Raw genomic sequence first — 16,292 nt, 5'->3', positions numbered from 1 at the left:
CGTAGCCAGCCAGCGGGACCAAAGCCAGCCGCTATGGAAAAGCCAGTACAGGGGGTCCCGGGCGTCGACGGCACCCGGGGCTCAACTTAAGGCTAGGATAAGGCTAGAAAACTTAGCCCCCCACACTTAGCGAAGAATCGTTCATGTAGATGGGAGAGGGGTTGGGCTCTTACCACCGAGGGAGCAAACAAATGCGCAACACGCGGGCGTCGTAGGGCCATGAGAATAGAATGGGGGGAAATAAATATAAGATTTCAAGCTGTACTAGGTTGATGAGTTGAAAATTTGAAAATACTGAAAACATGAGAGGACGATTAGTTGAGCCGGGCCGGGCACCGTAGCCAGCCGGCGGGACCAAAGCTAGCCGCTACGGAAAAGCCAGAATAGGGGGTCCCGGGCTTCAACGGCACCCGGAGCTCAAAACTGCAAGAGTACTCCCAGGAGTGAACCGAGGCGGCAGCAGGTTCATGGGCCAACCCCACGCTTGGCCCCTGAGGGCCATGGGGAAGACGTTCACCATGACCCGGTCGCCACCCCCCGCCGCCTCTATGATCGCCATGCAGATCTGGAGGGACTCGGAGGGGTCGGCGCCATCGTCGTACTTCTCGGTGAGGTAGGGCTAGAGCTTTGGGGGCCCTCGGACATTCCGAAGACTCGCCACAAAGACCTGGTAGCCAAGCTTACCTGGTGGGGATGTGAGGGGCCTTGCCCCCTGCCTGGGGTGGCGCAACACTCCTGAGGATGCTACGCTTTCCCCCGTAGCGGCGGCGCGACACTCACTACGCCGGCGCTCGAAAGAACCTCAAAGATCACGAACGCGCCCCCTACCTGGCGCGTCAGATGTCGGAGAATGAACTCCTCCACCAGGGAACCGTGAGGCCCCCCTTTGTGAGTTCGGCCGGGGGCAGCGGGTGAGATTCGATGGCTTGATGAGCGGAGCTGTGTGATCTTGAGGGTGTTAGGCCCCTCCAAGACGATGAGACAAAAGAGATTTATACAGGTTCAGGCCGCGATGAAGCGTAATACCCTACTCCTGTGCATGATTGATTGAATGTAGAACACCAGTGCTTGGGGTTGCGAGACCCAAGCGCCAGTTTGCTCGGAAGTCCCCCCCCCCTCCACCACTAGGCCTGAATCTCCTTTTATACCTCAAGGGGTTACCACATGGGCCCAACAACCTAACCTAGCTCCGGTGGAGAAGTATTATAATCTTTGCATTAAATGCATGTCTTGTCTCTTGACTTGGGAAGCCAAGCACACGTCGTCTTGATGATGGGGCCTATCAAATCTTGCCGCCTGACACGGGGGGTGCCCCTGTCAGTCACCATTTAATGGGTGAAGACTTCTGGGCTCCTATTACACCGGGAAACGGGAGCCTTACTTTGACCAGAGCGGGAGGACCGACTCCGGCTGGGATAAGAGGATGAGAACCTTTCATCATCATTATTTGATGGGATATGTCGGGCTGCACGTCGCGTGACACACGCGATGGTGCGCCTGACATCTTGGGTCCCATCAGTCATTCGACTGGTCATAGACCGGTTGAGTGCACTGCACACCGCATTAAATGCGGCGTGGCGCGACCGCTCGGGACGCCATAAGTGCGGGTAGGTGGGCACCTGGAGGCGGATACCTAACCCACCGTACGTGGTGACCTAGAGAAGGGGTCGGGGGAGCCCGACCCCTAGTCACGGGAGGGGGCGGCCGCCGCACGACCTCGGGCCCGATCCCCCCTCAGGGGGAGCCACGTGGCGCCTGGGGCGGCCTTCTCCCTCTAGTCTCGGCCAGGGAGTGGCCGCCGCCCTACCTCGGGCCCGACCCCCCTCGGAGGAGGGCCACGTGGCATTGGAGGGCAGCCTCCTCCATCCAGTCTTTGGGAAGGAGTGGCCTCCGCCCTACCTCGGGCCTGACTCCCCTCAGGGGAGGGCCACGTGGCATTGGGGGCAACCTCTTCTGACTATTCTTTAGGGAAGGAGTTGCCGCCACCCCACCTCGGGCCTGACTCCCCTCGGGGGAGGGCCACGTGGCATCGGGGGGCAGCCTCCTCCCTCTAAACCTGATACCCCCGGGCCCATATCACCGACAGTGGGATTGAGATCCTCTGCCTTCAAAACATCGTACCTTTATCACTGACATGTGCGACCATGGTTTATTGGTCCCATATTTCAGTGACAAAGGCACACGTAGTTTGAAGGTAGAGATGCCTGATCCGAGGAGGAGATAGGCATGTATGTGCATCACAAACTTTCTTTTGTAACATAGGGATTCTTTGGAATTTAGATTGTGTTTAGTTCCACGTCAAAATTAGAAGTTTGAAGAAATTGAAACTATGTGATGGAAAATTTGAAAGTTTGTGTGTAGGTAAGTTCGATGTGACAAAAAAGTTAAAAGTTTGAAGAAAAAAGTTGAAATCTAAACAGGATCTTAGCTAGAGAAAATTCTCAGGTTTGAAGGAGCTTTAAGATTAACAGTCAACAGGAAATTAAATGTTGTAAAGGGTCTCTACGAACACGTTTCTCGTAGACGTAGCCTGAGGCTCCGGGTTCAGCGAGATGTCGAAAACTGGGGAATTTTGGACCAGTTTCGATCGACTTTCAATCGAATTTACTGCTTTAGATTTGAATTTCACGAAATGCGTTCGTGATCACCCTCCAAATTAGGGTCTGGCTAGGTAGATGGATTAGGTTTAACTGGGTAGGCGGGTTACTAGTATAAAGAACAAGAAGAACAATGCAATTATATTTGAAAGTTTTCTATAAAAGAACTATCTAATGTTGTATAGCCACTTCTATTTTTTTTCAAAAACCAACCTGTTTTCAAGAACCCTAACGGCGATTATATTTTTAGGACAATGTCGCTTGTACGATGGTATTTCATGGAACTCATACTCGTCGATGACATTTCTTTGAATTGAGTACTTGTCAATGGTATTTCTTGGATTATCTCAAATTGTAATTTGTAAATCCTGCTAAGGCGTCTTTTCCTGGCCTCATGAAATTGTTGTTGGGAGATGGATTCCTGTGCTTGAAAGGTTTTGTTACTCCTAGCAGCTACTTGGGCTGAGCACATCGGTTGCGGGCCCACGGCTACCGATCCGTGGGCCGAAAAGCGTGTGGGCCTTCGCTGCCTCTCTCTCCACCCCACACCATCCATGGCGGCGGTTGCGCCGCCGCCGCCGCCGCCAAAAGCTGGCCGCGCCGCCACGGCGCTGCTCTGCTCAGCCACAGAGCCGCGGACCGGCGCCCGCCTCCGCCGCTGCGAGAGGCGGATCCGAGCCGCTCTCGCCTAGGGCAGGGCAACCAGTCTACCACCACCACCACCGGCCGCCGACGGCGACTCGCCGGTGATCCAATCCTTCCCCGCGACGAAACATCCAACCCAAACATCACCTCCCCCATTGCGGCAACGAGATACGAGAGCCATCGGGAGAAGAAACATGCTCATCTTCACGGATCCAAGTTGAAATTTTACTGCTAGGAATTTCATCATACAGTTCGAGACCATCCAAGGTTAGTGTACTCAACTTTTACCAAACTACAGCACAGCAGCAGCCAGCGCCTCCTTACCCCAGATCAAATTAGTGCAAAACGCGCCCAAATTTACACACGCACGCACACACTCTTTACAGGCACCGGCAGCATTTTGCCTTCAAAGATCTAGAAAAGCTAGTAGAATCATTAGCTAACAGCTGACAGGTTTGTGGTTGGTTTGGTGTCCTCTCTTCTACAGAGATTGCAAAAAATGGAGATCTGACGACAACGACGATGACTGCGAGCATGGTGGATTGGATTTTGGGTCACACGAAGGACCAGTTGACGAAGCAGAAGGCGAGGCAGTGCACATTGTTGTCTTCTCCGAGCACCTTCCATGCTACAGCTTGCTCGAAAGAAACATGGCGCCCCATCCCGGACAAGCACACTCCACCAGGCAGGTACACGTAACCCTGAACAAGAACAGATTGAATCGAAATCGAAAGATTACTCTGTGGCTACGGTGAGTTCTTGCATCTCTACTTGGTTTGTGTTTAGCGGTTAGGACATTGCTGTTATTACATGGGGAAAAGAAAATGGGGATTTTGCAAGTGGCTCTCTACCTGTTCCATCAATTTCGGGATCTCGTTGTATAGGGCCTTCCTACCGGCTTCATCAAATATCTTGTCCAGTGAGAGATCTTGGAGAGCGACGAGAGATGTTTCTAGCATGTTTAGTCCCATCTCGTTGGCAAAAGTAAACACAGGCTTTTCCTGAAAGAATATATAGTGCCAAATATATGAGCCATACAAAGGCAAAGCTTATTCTCACTTAAATGTAACGACATAAAATGTACAAGTTGGAAATTATGAAAAGAACAAGGGAAAAATTATAGTACCTTGAAAGAACAGCACAAAATAGCGTCTTCGTAATCCCATAGCATTTTCAATAGTGCTTCCCCAGCATCATCTGCCTGCCTAAGTAACTCCACCCCCAAATGGAACCTGCAAACACCACAAATCCTTATCAGCTTGAATACAAGTTAATATTTGGTAATAGTCCTATATTTTTAATTTTGGACAGGTAGTGGTATAGCCGTATAGAGCAATAATGCAGCTCCTATCTATTAATACCAAAAGGCATTCATAAGATATATAGGAAATAAACATGTACTTACTGGTAGCTTTGGCAAATCCAACGAGCTAGCGTTGGGGCTTCAGGGAAGCCTGAAATTATCTTCTGCCCAGCATTCAAGCCAGACCGAGAAGGAGAAATAGCCATTGATACTCTCTGAACAGAGGAAACAATACTGCGGACATATTGCCGGGCCATAGTTGCAACGCTGTCTTGGAGATGCATTTCATAAGGGAACTGAAAGGCAATTGTCAGCACTGATCGTAGATTACAGTCATCCATAGATGCATCCCCTGTGGGCTGTGCAGTTGAACCAACTTCAAGGCTAGATGCCAAATCTAATGTTCTACCAGCAGGTGTACCATCCTGTGGAAGACATTGATGGTTAAAATCCTAGCTGCTGAAAATCAAACCAGATAGAAGTAACAAGGTAGAAACAAGATGTTCAGGTCTAATGGATCTCCATCCTACAGAAGTTAGAAGGCTTTTAACCCATAAGCTACCAAAAATGGTATGCACTACATGGGAGTTAAAAAGAACAGAAAAATTTCAAGAATTATCCATACAACACAGAACTAATGCACTTAAAAAGAAAGGCTAACATGAGAAAAACTCACTGTTTTCATGTCCAGCGGTATAACACGAAAGCCTGAAGATATTAACGGAGCATCATCAGGGAAAAGCTCATCGATTGGTGCAGAGACAAGCTGGAAGCAGGATCCCATTGATTTCTCATCTATTCCAGTGCAAAGCTGAAAGATCAGGCAAGATGGGAGGTACATTAGGAATTCCTTGCAACGGGACTTAATTATTAGAATAATTTGCTCTTTTTTACTGCGATTGGTAATAGTGCTCTTTTGAAAACCAGATAGCGCCGAAAGAAGAGAATTATTACCTGAAGCAGGTGAATATCTCTAGACATAAGACCATCATCATGTGTAAGTGCTTGTCCTTCAAGACGGACAACTTCTAAAATCTGTATGTTGATAAAACTCATCAACAAAGTAGCATGAAAAGTGATAAATCTTATCTTGTATAAATGCAAATTGTCAGTTGTTTTTGTCCAAATGATATAGACTTTTATAAAGCTCACTTTGTGAACAACAGACAAATGGATCCCCCACACTACTAGACAAGGAAAGTAGCACAAAGACCAACTACTAAAGGGACATAATAATAACAATGGAAGGCTACATAGAAATCCTCTATCATCAATTGGAAAAATGACAATAAACTAGATAAATAAGAACATATTCAAAGATACTATATATAAATAAAAAAAACCTAATAATGAAAATAGTCACGGAACAGCACCTAGCAAGTTATGAAATGTTAAAGATCTGTCAGCATACCTCCTCATTCTCCACCGTGTGAGCAAGTGGCATAATGATCTGGCTCCCAGAAAATCTCATAGGCCGCAACCCAGGAAGTGAACATGAGCTTGTCTTCAGAGATGAAGCTGAATATGCATCGAAGTTATAATCCGCCCATTCAGAACGATGTTCCCTCAAAAATCGAACCAAAACTGCAGGTGGGACACTCTAGGATGCAAATTAAAAAAAAAAGTAAGCTCTTGAAATGTTACAGTTAAGAATAAAAAACAAAACGTAAGTGAATTCACATCTTAGGCACTGAAAACTAAGCAGCCTGCATCGATAGAAACAAATTTATATTTAACACTCACCTGCAGTAGCATGGATGCCTTAGCACATATAACACCTCCTGGAGTTACAAAAGCATTGGCCGAAGTGCTAGTATTCCTAACCTTCTTTGCATTGCAAGCAATGATCACATCTTCAATGCCATCCCCACCCATGACAGACCAACCATCATCATTGAAACCACTTATAGCATCATTGAAGCCTCTAAATGGGCATAGTAATGTGTTAGAATAAAAAACATCCAATATAAACAGTAGAAGCGAAAGAAGTTTATATCCTGGACATACCTACTCAACCTCTGACTAAATGTCCGCAAAACAGCAGGTTGCCTCCCCAAAGCGTATACAACCTCCCCGCTTGTCTCTTGAGCAATTTGTCTGATGTGCCGTAGTGCCTTTATAGTAAGAGTAATCATTATATGACGAAGAAAATTAATATCATTTCAGTAGTCCAAAGATGCAAAGATGGGCTATGATTAGAATATATATGAAAGAAAACTTAAAGCACTTCAGTATACTTATTTGAATAAGGCTAAGTAGCCTCTAGAAAAAAAAATGATGAAATTGACATTACAGGCTCAAGCACTACCCCAACCTTAACTCTCCAAAACTATTAGACTTTCAGGAAACAAAGAATTTAGTGATATGTCAACACTTCTCAGGTGTAGGCGTTGTAATACTTACTATGGGGACTGAACAATGTATGAACCGTCTAATCTAACTACAAACAGTGGGTACTTAACATTGGGATTGCACCATGCAATTGTAGGTCTTGAGGAAATGACCAATCATAAGGAAACAGTGGGCATTTCTTCATATATATGTATGTAACAAGAGAGAATATCATTGAATTGTCAAGATAAAAGCAGATCAGGAAATGTTATAGGAACTTACTGCAGTAGTCATTTTCTGAGCAACTACCCTAGATGACTCGTAGAGTGGCCGAAGCACTTCTGGAACACTCCAAGCCTGTAAAATAGAATCTAAGTAAATTAATAAAAGAAATAATGACTCAAATGCAGAGCACATCTAACTAGAAAGAATGCAGAACTTGAAGATCACACCTCAAGATCCAGATGGTCCACAATATGCACGATGGAGCCACCACCCTCGCATGGGCGCACTAGATAGCCGCTAGGAAGCATCTCAGCTCTTACAAATTGCTGTGCGGAGGCTGTACTTGGACCACCTCCAGAACCACTCAATGATCTCTCACAGACCTGCAAGATACATGGACTTAGGACACCTGTGCTAATTTACAATGTAGGCAAACTAAAATAAAATGAAGATGCTCAAGCTCAACGCACCACAAGGCTGCCATCCTCCATTGTAGTTGTGTATCTAAGTGTCCAAAAATCTCGTGCAGGAACCAAAGTAGTAGGAGCATACATCTGAGCGAAAAAGCCAAGAATGATAAATAAAAAGGGAATGCATGTGGCAAAAATTAATGATGGGATACTTAATTCAAGAAAAAAGTTAGGATGTAACGCTCACCTGCATGTAAACAAGTTCGATCGTGCCACCATTTCCAGCTGGAAACATTGTGAAGACTTCAAGACTTCGACAATCACGGAACCAAGATGGGCGGTCTTTTAAGATCTCCACGATCTGCATAGCACACTATAAGAATCTCCCAACAATTTTCTGAAAACAATAAAGTCTTTCAGCTTTCTAGAAAATATTCACATCAACCAAATACGTATGAAGAATTATGTCCAACATGGAACAAAATGCATGAAGAGAAGATTTTGCAATGAATCTTTGGATGTGGAACACCTTAGCTGTTAAGCCAGAGAGAGCGAGAACTTCTCTTTTTGTGGATGGCGTGAGACCGAAAACTTGGCAACTCTTCATTCTAGTAAAGGAGTCTGCCCCTCAAGTAAAAAAGAGTTCATGTATGCACAGCACAGCTAGTTGTGCTTGTGACGGGTACTTTAAAGGACTTTTCTTTGATCGAAAGTATGTCAGCATGAAAACAGCATAGTTACTTGCAGATGAAGCTGGTTTAGGAATTCTTTTTCTTGGAAGCAAACAGCAGGCATTGTTGTAGAATTAAGAATTAAAAATAAATAAATAAATGAAGTACTGATGAATGCTATTACCTTTGTTGGTTCTAGATTCACCAAACCACAGGCACGGGCAGCAACACCACGGCAACCATGTGAAACGGCCACAATACCAAACGAATCCGGACCAGGCTTATCAAAGAAAAGGGAACACAAATTAGAACATTCGAATGCACACGTCATTTGATGCAGGCAGAGTGAATCTGAGAAGTTGGCAATCAACCTTCATCCCAGGCATTGGCACCCAATCAACAGCAGTCCCTGTAGCCTTGGAGAGGAACTCTGTCAGGGTCTCCTCCGCAATTGTAAGGAGTCTGGACAAAAATCATATAACTAGTTTATCAAGAAAATGGCAAACCAATCCCTAGAGGGCAGCCGCTTCCAATTGCCCAAAACCAAAACATTCAAAGGAAATTTCACTAACCCAGACGGGTTACTTGCATCTCTCAGAGGGTTCTGAGGAGTGGTCACATTTGATTCACAGCTTGTATCATTGCCCAATGACGGCTGCAAACAATGAACAGAGATGATATGAGCAGGCGAGAAAACAAAGAAAGGGCAGCGCCTTTACCACCCGAAGCACGATGTGAGCTCAACAACACGAAGACATACATTCTGAAGTTGCTGCTTCATGTACGCGTTCTCATGGACCAGCTGGGAGACCTGCTTCTGAAGACGCTCATTCTCCTCCATGAGAAGCTTATTCATCGCCGTCAATTTTCGGTTCACGGCCTGAAGCCTTGATGCCTCCTTCCGCTGCTTATCTCGGCACCTGCAAAGCAAACACATTCAAGAACCCCACAACAAGTAACTTTCTTCCTGTATCCTCACAATACCAACAAAGGCAAACAATTGAACACTACCATTGCTATTGCTCCATTCTCAACCAATTTATCCATAAGATCATAACATTTCACATCCAGACACACAAAAAAAAAGGGCAAACTAGTATGATAGTATATGTGTGCATGATTAGGCTCACCTTCTGTTCTGGAACCAGACCTTGATCTGCTTGGGCTCGATGTTGGCGAGGATGGGACAGTCGCGGAGCAGCTGCTGGCGGCGGGAGGAGCTGGGCTTGGGGCACTCGGCGTACACCCTCTCCAGCGCCTCCACCTGCTCCGGCGTGTACCGCACGTACTTGCCGGAGTCCATCCCGGCCTTGTCGTACCCGCCGCCGCCGCCGTCGCTGCCGCTGCCGCTCCGCATCGCCACCGCCGCCGCCATCCTCCTCCTCCACCACCACCAAAGCCTCCCCTCTTCTCCGCCTTCAACACAACAACAACAAACCTGGGAGATTTCGAGCAAAAGCGAAATCGTCAGGAGACGAGGAGAAAAAAAAATAACCTGACATGTGAAAGGGGGAAATGAAAAAAAGAAAGAGAAAGAAAGAGAGAAAAGAAAGAGAGAAATCGACAGGCGGTTGTGCGATTGCGCAAGCTTGCCTCTTCCTCTCCTCTCCTCTCCCTTGAACAACAAGGCGTGGAAAAGCACGCAAAGGACGCGCCGATTCTGCAGAGCAAAGCACGCGAAATGCCGGCGATGAGACGCCGCCGCCGCGGGAGTCGCGAAATTGGAGGCGAAGAGCACGGTTTTTAAATCGAGTAAAATTAATAATCTACCAAGAATCGGGGTTTGAAGCTTTGGATGAACCAAAGGCTCAAAAAATCATGAAAAAAAATTGTTAGAAAAACCGTAATGGCAAGGAGGATATGAACAGCGGAGAACCATCCCCGGAAAACCCCAAAAGCGACGAACAGCAGCAGAAGAGAAGCTCACAACATACCTCCACCGCCGCCGCCGGGGGAGAGACGCCTCAGAGAAACAGCCGCCCCTAGCCGCCCCGCGCTCCGGCGCACGGAGCCGCCGCCGCCATCACCCGCCGCCGACACAGCCCAAACACAAGAAATCAAGAAACCACCACCCACCACGCCTAGCTGGACCTCTCCCGGAGCCTCGCCGCCGCCGCCGCCGCCGCCGGTGTGCTGTATGTAGCTCGCACCGCCCACCCCGAGGCAGCAATCACAGCACGGGAGAGAGAGAGAGAGAGAGAGAGGAGGAGGAGGAGGAGCAGCAGTAGCAGGGGGAGGCAAAAGGCGACAGCTTTAAAGGCCAGGGAGCGTCAGCGAGAGAGAGAGAGTGGCAGGGGGCTAGCTCAGCTCAGCTCGTACACGCTGCGAGCTACACTAGCCTGTGTAGCGACGTGATGAGGAGGAGGAGTTGGCGAAAGCTAGCGAGCGCTGCCTAACGTTTGATAAGATTATTATCATCGCAGATTATCTCAATAACTATAAAAATCACTTGATTTTTTAAGAAATAAAATTAATAAACAATTTAAAACAATTAATCTAGTGCTCCTTCCGTTCCACAAGATATAAGAAGTTTTGGTTTAATTGGACACATTCTAATACTAAGGATATTCGTAGCATCATAATTCCATCTAAGTAAAATTTCTTATATCGTAGTACGGATGGATTACCATCTTAAAATAAATAAAAACTACTACTTATACTAATATACTACCACTGTTTCAGGTTATAAGATTTTCTAGCATTGCCCACATTTATATATATGTGTGACTAAATTCATTAACATATATATGAATGTGGGCAATGCTAGAAAGTCTTACATTATGAAACGGGTGAAGTATGTCACATCCAGTTCTATTTGTTTATTTCAAATGTGAGAATACTATAATATAGAAAGGGTTTTTAAATATATTTTTAAAAAATAAAGAAAATAATCTGATGAATGAGCTGGGAAAAAATGTGCGGTAAAACTAGGGTGGGTGGTCTACGTGGGCTCGGTCTATGGACCCTGGGGCCCACATGGATGTACACCGTGTGCTTGCGTGTTGGGGGGGGCCACGAGGCAGTGGTCGCCGTACGTACAGCGTCGTCACTATCGTGCAGCAGGAGCGAAATTATTTTCCTGACGGCGGGGGGTTAGCTGGGGGATTGCTACTGGTTTGCTGCGGACCTGCGGCTCCTTTACCCACTTGACAGAAATCTCAACAATTCAATTTATTTTCGTTGTAAATAAATACGGAGTGCTACACGTGAAACAATTCATTTTTAAAAAAAAAGTGAAAACGAGATGTACCATGTCTTAAATGGAGTATCCGAATTGTACTTGCACATAAATATATATATAGCTTGAATATTAAATAGTATTGAGTTGGGTTTTGTTGGTTGCGTATCTCAACTTGTTAAACTCTGGATTTGAAATTAGAAACTTTCAACTAAAATCTTAAGATTCTCGATTCAATATATGAAACTTTTAACTAATATCTCAAAACATCATACCCAAAACCCCTGAAACTGTTAAGTTATAATTATTTTTATTTCAAAGTTTTCAATTAAAAATAGATATAGTCGAAGGAAAAAGAAGGGGATCCCAAGCCCATCAACATCTTGCCATGGAAGAGGACAACGGATAGGAGGAGCGGCACACCGAAGGAAGAAGGGGATCATAGCTCGCCGACGTCTTGCCATAGAGGAGGAAGACGGCTACAGGGAGCATCACACCCCCGCCACCAGAGAGGAGGGAGAAGAGGATCGTGGAAGGAAGGAAAAGAGGATCGTGAGTTCATCGGTATCTTGCTAGGAGAGGAGCGACAGGTTTACCGTGTCTTGCTAGGGTGTGCCAAGGTTGGGAGGATGTATGTGGGGAATCGAACGCTCGAGTTGGAAGAAATCAAGAGGAGCGATCGAAAAGTAGGAAATGATACACTTGACGGATAGAGAATATAAGGTGCATGATTGCGCGCTTATGTTTGCTAGCATGTGTGCGTGAAATAGCATTTTTCCGAAGCACGTTTTTATTTTCTGTGCGTAACAAATTAATCCACTTTGATAAAAAAAAGAACAATAAATTATGTGTTTACAGGTAGGTTAAATAGACTATCTGGACTTATTTCACACAGTGATCGAATGGTCCAGTTTAATAATTAGTGAGCTGGTACATTTTTTGGACTTAAGAGACACTAGGGACGTGCATGACACTCGTGGCAAGGTTCGTAATGAAAGTACCAAGTCTTTCTATATAACCTCATTGAAATCAGATATATTAGTTTTCAGACTCTTGTACTTAACTGTACCATCTTTATTTTAAATATGTGTGAACTTGCATACGAATGTTTAACCATCCATTTCATTAAAATTTAACATAAATATGTAAAAATATAAATTATGTTTAAAATATTTATATATTTTTCTACTGAGATGAATAGTAAATGTACGTTCCGAACTTAACATTGGCCCTGTTTGGATCCTCTGGGCTATTAAATAGCCCTCCAAAATCTTGCTATTTAGGAGTATTAAACGTAGATTACTAATAAAACCCAATCCATAACCTCTGAGCTATTTAGGGTTTGTTATGGAATGAGTTTGTTAGTAATCTACGTTTAATAGATTTCGGAGGGCTATTTAATAGCCCAGAGGATCCAAACAAGGCCATTGTCATGGGGGTGTTTAGATCCAAGGATGTAAAGTTTTGGTGTGTCACATCAAGTATTATTTAGGGTGTCGCATGAGGTGTTCGAGCACTTAAAAAAACTAATTACATAATTCATCAGTAAACCACGAGATGAATTTATTAAGCCTAATTAATCCATCATTAACAAATGTTTACTGTAGCACCACATTGTCAAATCATGGAGTAGGGTTAAAAGATTCGTCTCACAAATTAGTTGTAATCTGTGCAATTAATTATTTTTTAGCCTATATTTAATAATTTATGCAGGTGTTCAAACGTTCGATCGATGTGACGGGGTAAAAAATTTTGAAGTGGGATCTAAACCGGGCCCATGTATTTAAAAACGAAGAAAGTACCATGTGCCGAAGTGTTTACTCACATTGCTCCGTTTATTGTGCCGCAACACCGTTTACATAGGGGTTGTTCAGATTGATGTCATTTTCAACCATACCATATTTTTGATAAAGTTAAAAAAATATACGTTTAATTTATTGTCAAATTTGATACATAAGAAATCATGCCAAAATTTTAGCAATATTGCCATCTTGCCAAAATTTTGGCAAGGTTTATTTTCTCCACAATCTGAACAGGCATAAATCTGTGTTTTCAAATAGTAGTGCTCTCTCTGTTCCTAAAAAATATTGTACTACTATATATAACTCCCTCCGTATTTTAAGGTATGACACCATTGACTTTTCGATCAACGTTTGACCATTCGTTTTATTTAAAATTTTAGTGCAAATATGAAAATATTTATGTCATGCTTAAAGAACATTTGATAGCGAATCAAGCCATAATAAAATAAATGAAAATTACATGATTTTTTTAATAAGATGAGTGGTCAAACGTTAAAAAAAAAAGTCAACAGCGTCATACATTAAAATATGGAGGTAGTATAATATACTTTATATTCAAGATACATAGTTAGAAGTTGATTTTTTATGGGACGAAGGGAGTACGGGTATACCACAGCTCACTTGATTTTTTTAAAAAGAAAATACTACTGGACATGTATTCAGACGACGACGGAGTGTCTGTTGCTGCAGGGATGTTCTAGAAGACTCTGGATCCTCTCGGCGAGCGAGGAGAAGTGGACCCCACCAGTCAGCGTGAGAGGCCCGGCCGGTGGAGCAGTAATTGTGTAGCTGGTGGTGGACCGTCGCGTAGGCGAGGAGTTTAACAGAGGCGCGTCGCGCGTGAAGTGAACGCCGTGAAGGTGAAGTGAGAGGAGAGGCAAGGGAAGTGGGAGCAGCATCAGTGCAACGCGTGCAGTGGCAGCGCCACTGCGGCAGCTGCTTTCACGTTTTTTTTTTTTTACCGTGCTGTCCTGCCGCGACCAAGTTATGTCACATCCGCACAAACAGGTGCTTTTCACTGGAGTACACCCACTTTGTTTTTTTTTTTACTGTCTCCTCCGTAATATGCAACTCACTAACAATGTTTAGATGGAGGAAATTTCTGAGTTTAGTTATCACATCGGATATACAGATACACATTTGAAGTATTAAACGTTGTCTAATAACAAAACAAATTATAGATTCTATCTGTAAACGGCGAGACGAATTTATTAAACCTAATTAATATGTTATTAACAAATGTTTACTGTAGCACCACATTGTCAAATCATGATGTAATTAGGCTTAAAAGATTCATCTCGTAATTTACACGCAATCTGTGTAATTGTTTTTTTTCTACATTTAATACTCCATGCATATGTCCAAACTTTCGATGTGACAGGGTGAAAAGTTTCTGTTTGGGAAAACAGGGCCTTACTGTCTCCTCCGTAACAACGCGAATTTGGATTAGGTGTAGTTACACTTATCACTGCAAGTTAACAACTGCAAACAAACGTACGGTAACCATGTTAACATAGATATTGTGGCAGTCATCTCTCTCCCCTCTCTCATTCCCCTCCTCTCTCTACAGTAACCTTCCCAAAATCCCTTCCCTCTGGCCCCTCTTCCCCTTCGATTCCAGTGGTTTGCCGATGGCCATCTTCCCCTAGTAGTATTTAGTCAGATTTATCCTGTTTCTAGCTAGTCTCATGTCCTAGGGTTTGCCGGTGTTGCCTCCCATGGCGACGGCCGGTGTAGGGGCCCTTGATGACGGTGGTGGTTGGAGCTAGTGGCTTTGTGCTTCTAGGATGGCGAATCGCAGCTCTGGTGGTGGAAACATCCTCCCGCAATGGTCCCGAAGGGTGGTGAAGATTCCAGATCTGAGTTGCCTTGGTGGTGGTAGAGGCGGTTTCGGCGGCGGTCGTCGGTGGTGCCTTGCATGCGAGCGGGCTCATGCTGGCTGTGGTGGCGGCGTGTGCGCTGTGCTCGGCGTTGCTGCGGTTGTCGTCGCCCTTCATCGTGCTCCCGCTGTTTGCTGCGCCCTGGCTTGCGCTGCTCCTGGTGCAGCATCTGCCTCTGTTGGTTGGGGTCTTGTTGGAAGCAGTCCTGGCTAGCTCGACGACGACAATCTCCTCTAGGCCGAAGTCTTTGGGATATTTGTGATTGGGTGTTTGCTTTGGCCAGAATCCTGTGGTTCCAAGTTGCAAGTCACCTTCTTCTTAGCCATCTTCGTCCTCACAGCAAGACAGAAGTCATCTCAATGCCCCCAATGTTGAAGGTTGGTTGGTCTATAATTTGGCTCTCTCTTTTGTTTCCTAGCAGCAGAAACCGCGCATAGTTTGTCATTCGAGTTGAGCTCGGACCCCCTGCGCAATTTTGGTTGACAGGGTTGATGTTAGAGTTCCCTAGATTCAATGACGAATCCCGTGGGGATTCTTTGTTGAGTCCGGTGACGCACACACCAAAATCTACGGCACATCAACCAACCTCAGTCTTGTGCCATTCCCGTGGAGGCAGCCGATGAGGATTAACGGTTTGTCAAGCGGAGTGCACTTCTAATGAGGCCCAAGGTAGCAGTCGTCACAGCTTCGCCGCAGCTCCCTGTCGGCTTGCTCCTTTTTCTGTTGTTCGGTTACATCAGGAAGGCTGTTTCTGTAGTTCAGTTAACCCTCTTTTTTTAAGTGATGGCTCTTTTGCTTTCAGCTACTATCCTTCATCGTGTACTAGGGTTTATCCCCTAATATCTATTCTTGCTTAATAAAGTTGTTTGTGTTAAAAAAACATAGGTATATATATGGCCGTTTGGTAAACTACAGTAACCATGTGAACATAGGCATTGTGAACATACCTTATCGTATTTATGGATCCTCCGTATATATGTAGGTAATCACACATAAATTAATACAGAGTACTCCCTCTCTTAAATTTACTTTTCATCTATCTGGCATTTACCAATACAAAATAAAAAAAACTAGGATACCTCCACTATCAAATCCCAGTGTAATTATTACTTTTTCTTAATCTACTCCCATTACATTTATCTCCTACTTTCATAAAATCCGATTAAAAAAACCTTATTTTGAGATAAACACGAAGAGTACAAAATGTTCTTATTCTGAAATTGAATGAGTATACTCGCACCTCTCTAGAT

At 44.7% G+C, this 16,292-nt stretch overlaps 1 protein-coding gene across 1 annotated transcript; it reads right to left on the bottom strand.

Moving 5' to 3' along the window:
• Positions 1 to 3,444: 3,444 nt before the first annotated feature.
• LOC4348919 (homeobox-leucine zipper protein HOX9-like) lies at positions 3,445 to 10,406 on the bottom strand. The gene is made up of 19 exons (NM_001404032.1): positions 10,117 to 10,406; positions 9,313 to 9,620; positions 8,943 to 9,102; positions 8,755 to 8,837; positions 8,554 to 8,644; positions 8,367 to 8,462; positions 7,759 to 7,872; positions 7,572 to 7,655; positions 7,329 to 7,484; positions 7,159 to 7,233; positions 6,553 to 6,659; positions 6,289 to 6,469; positions 5,957 to 6,145; positions 5,500 to 5,580; positions 5,222 to 5,356; positions 4,648 to 4,970; positions 4,369 to 4,474; positions 4,094 to 4,243; positions 3,445 to 3,943 (listed from the first exon to the last, which is right to left on the bottom strand). Exons 2-19 carry the CDS (start codon positions 9,555 to 9,557, stop codon positions 3,797 to 3,799), a joined length of 2,523 nt encoding a protein of 840 aa, NP_001390961.1. The 5' UTR covers positions 9,558 to 9,620; positions 10,117 to 10,406; the 3' UTR covers positions 3,445 to 3,796.
• Between the last annotated feature and the right edge of the window lie 5,886 nt (positions 10,407 to 16,292).

This window comes from Oryza sativa, chromosome 10, assembly GCF_034140825.1.
Source record: "Oryza sativa Japonica Group chromosome 10, ASM3414082v1".
NCBI classification, from domain to species: Eukaryota; Viridiplantae; Streptophyta; class Magnoliopsida; order Poales; family Poaceae; genus Oryza; species Oryza sativa.
The sequence above is the reverse complement of the archived record's forward strand: the minus strand, read 5'-3'. Positions and strand labels throughout refer to the sequence as shown.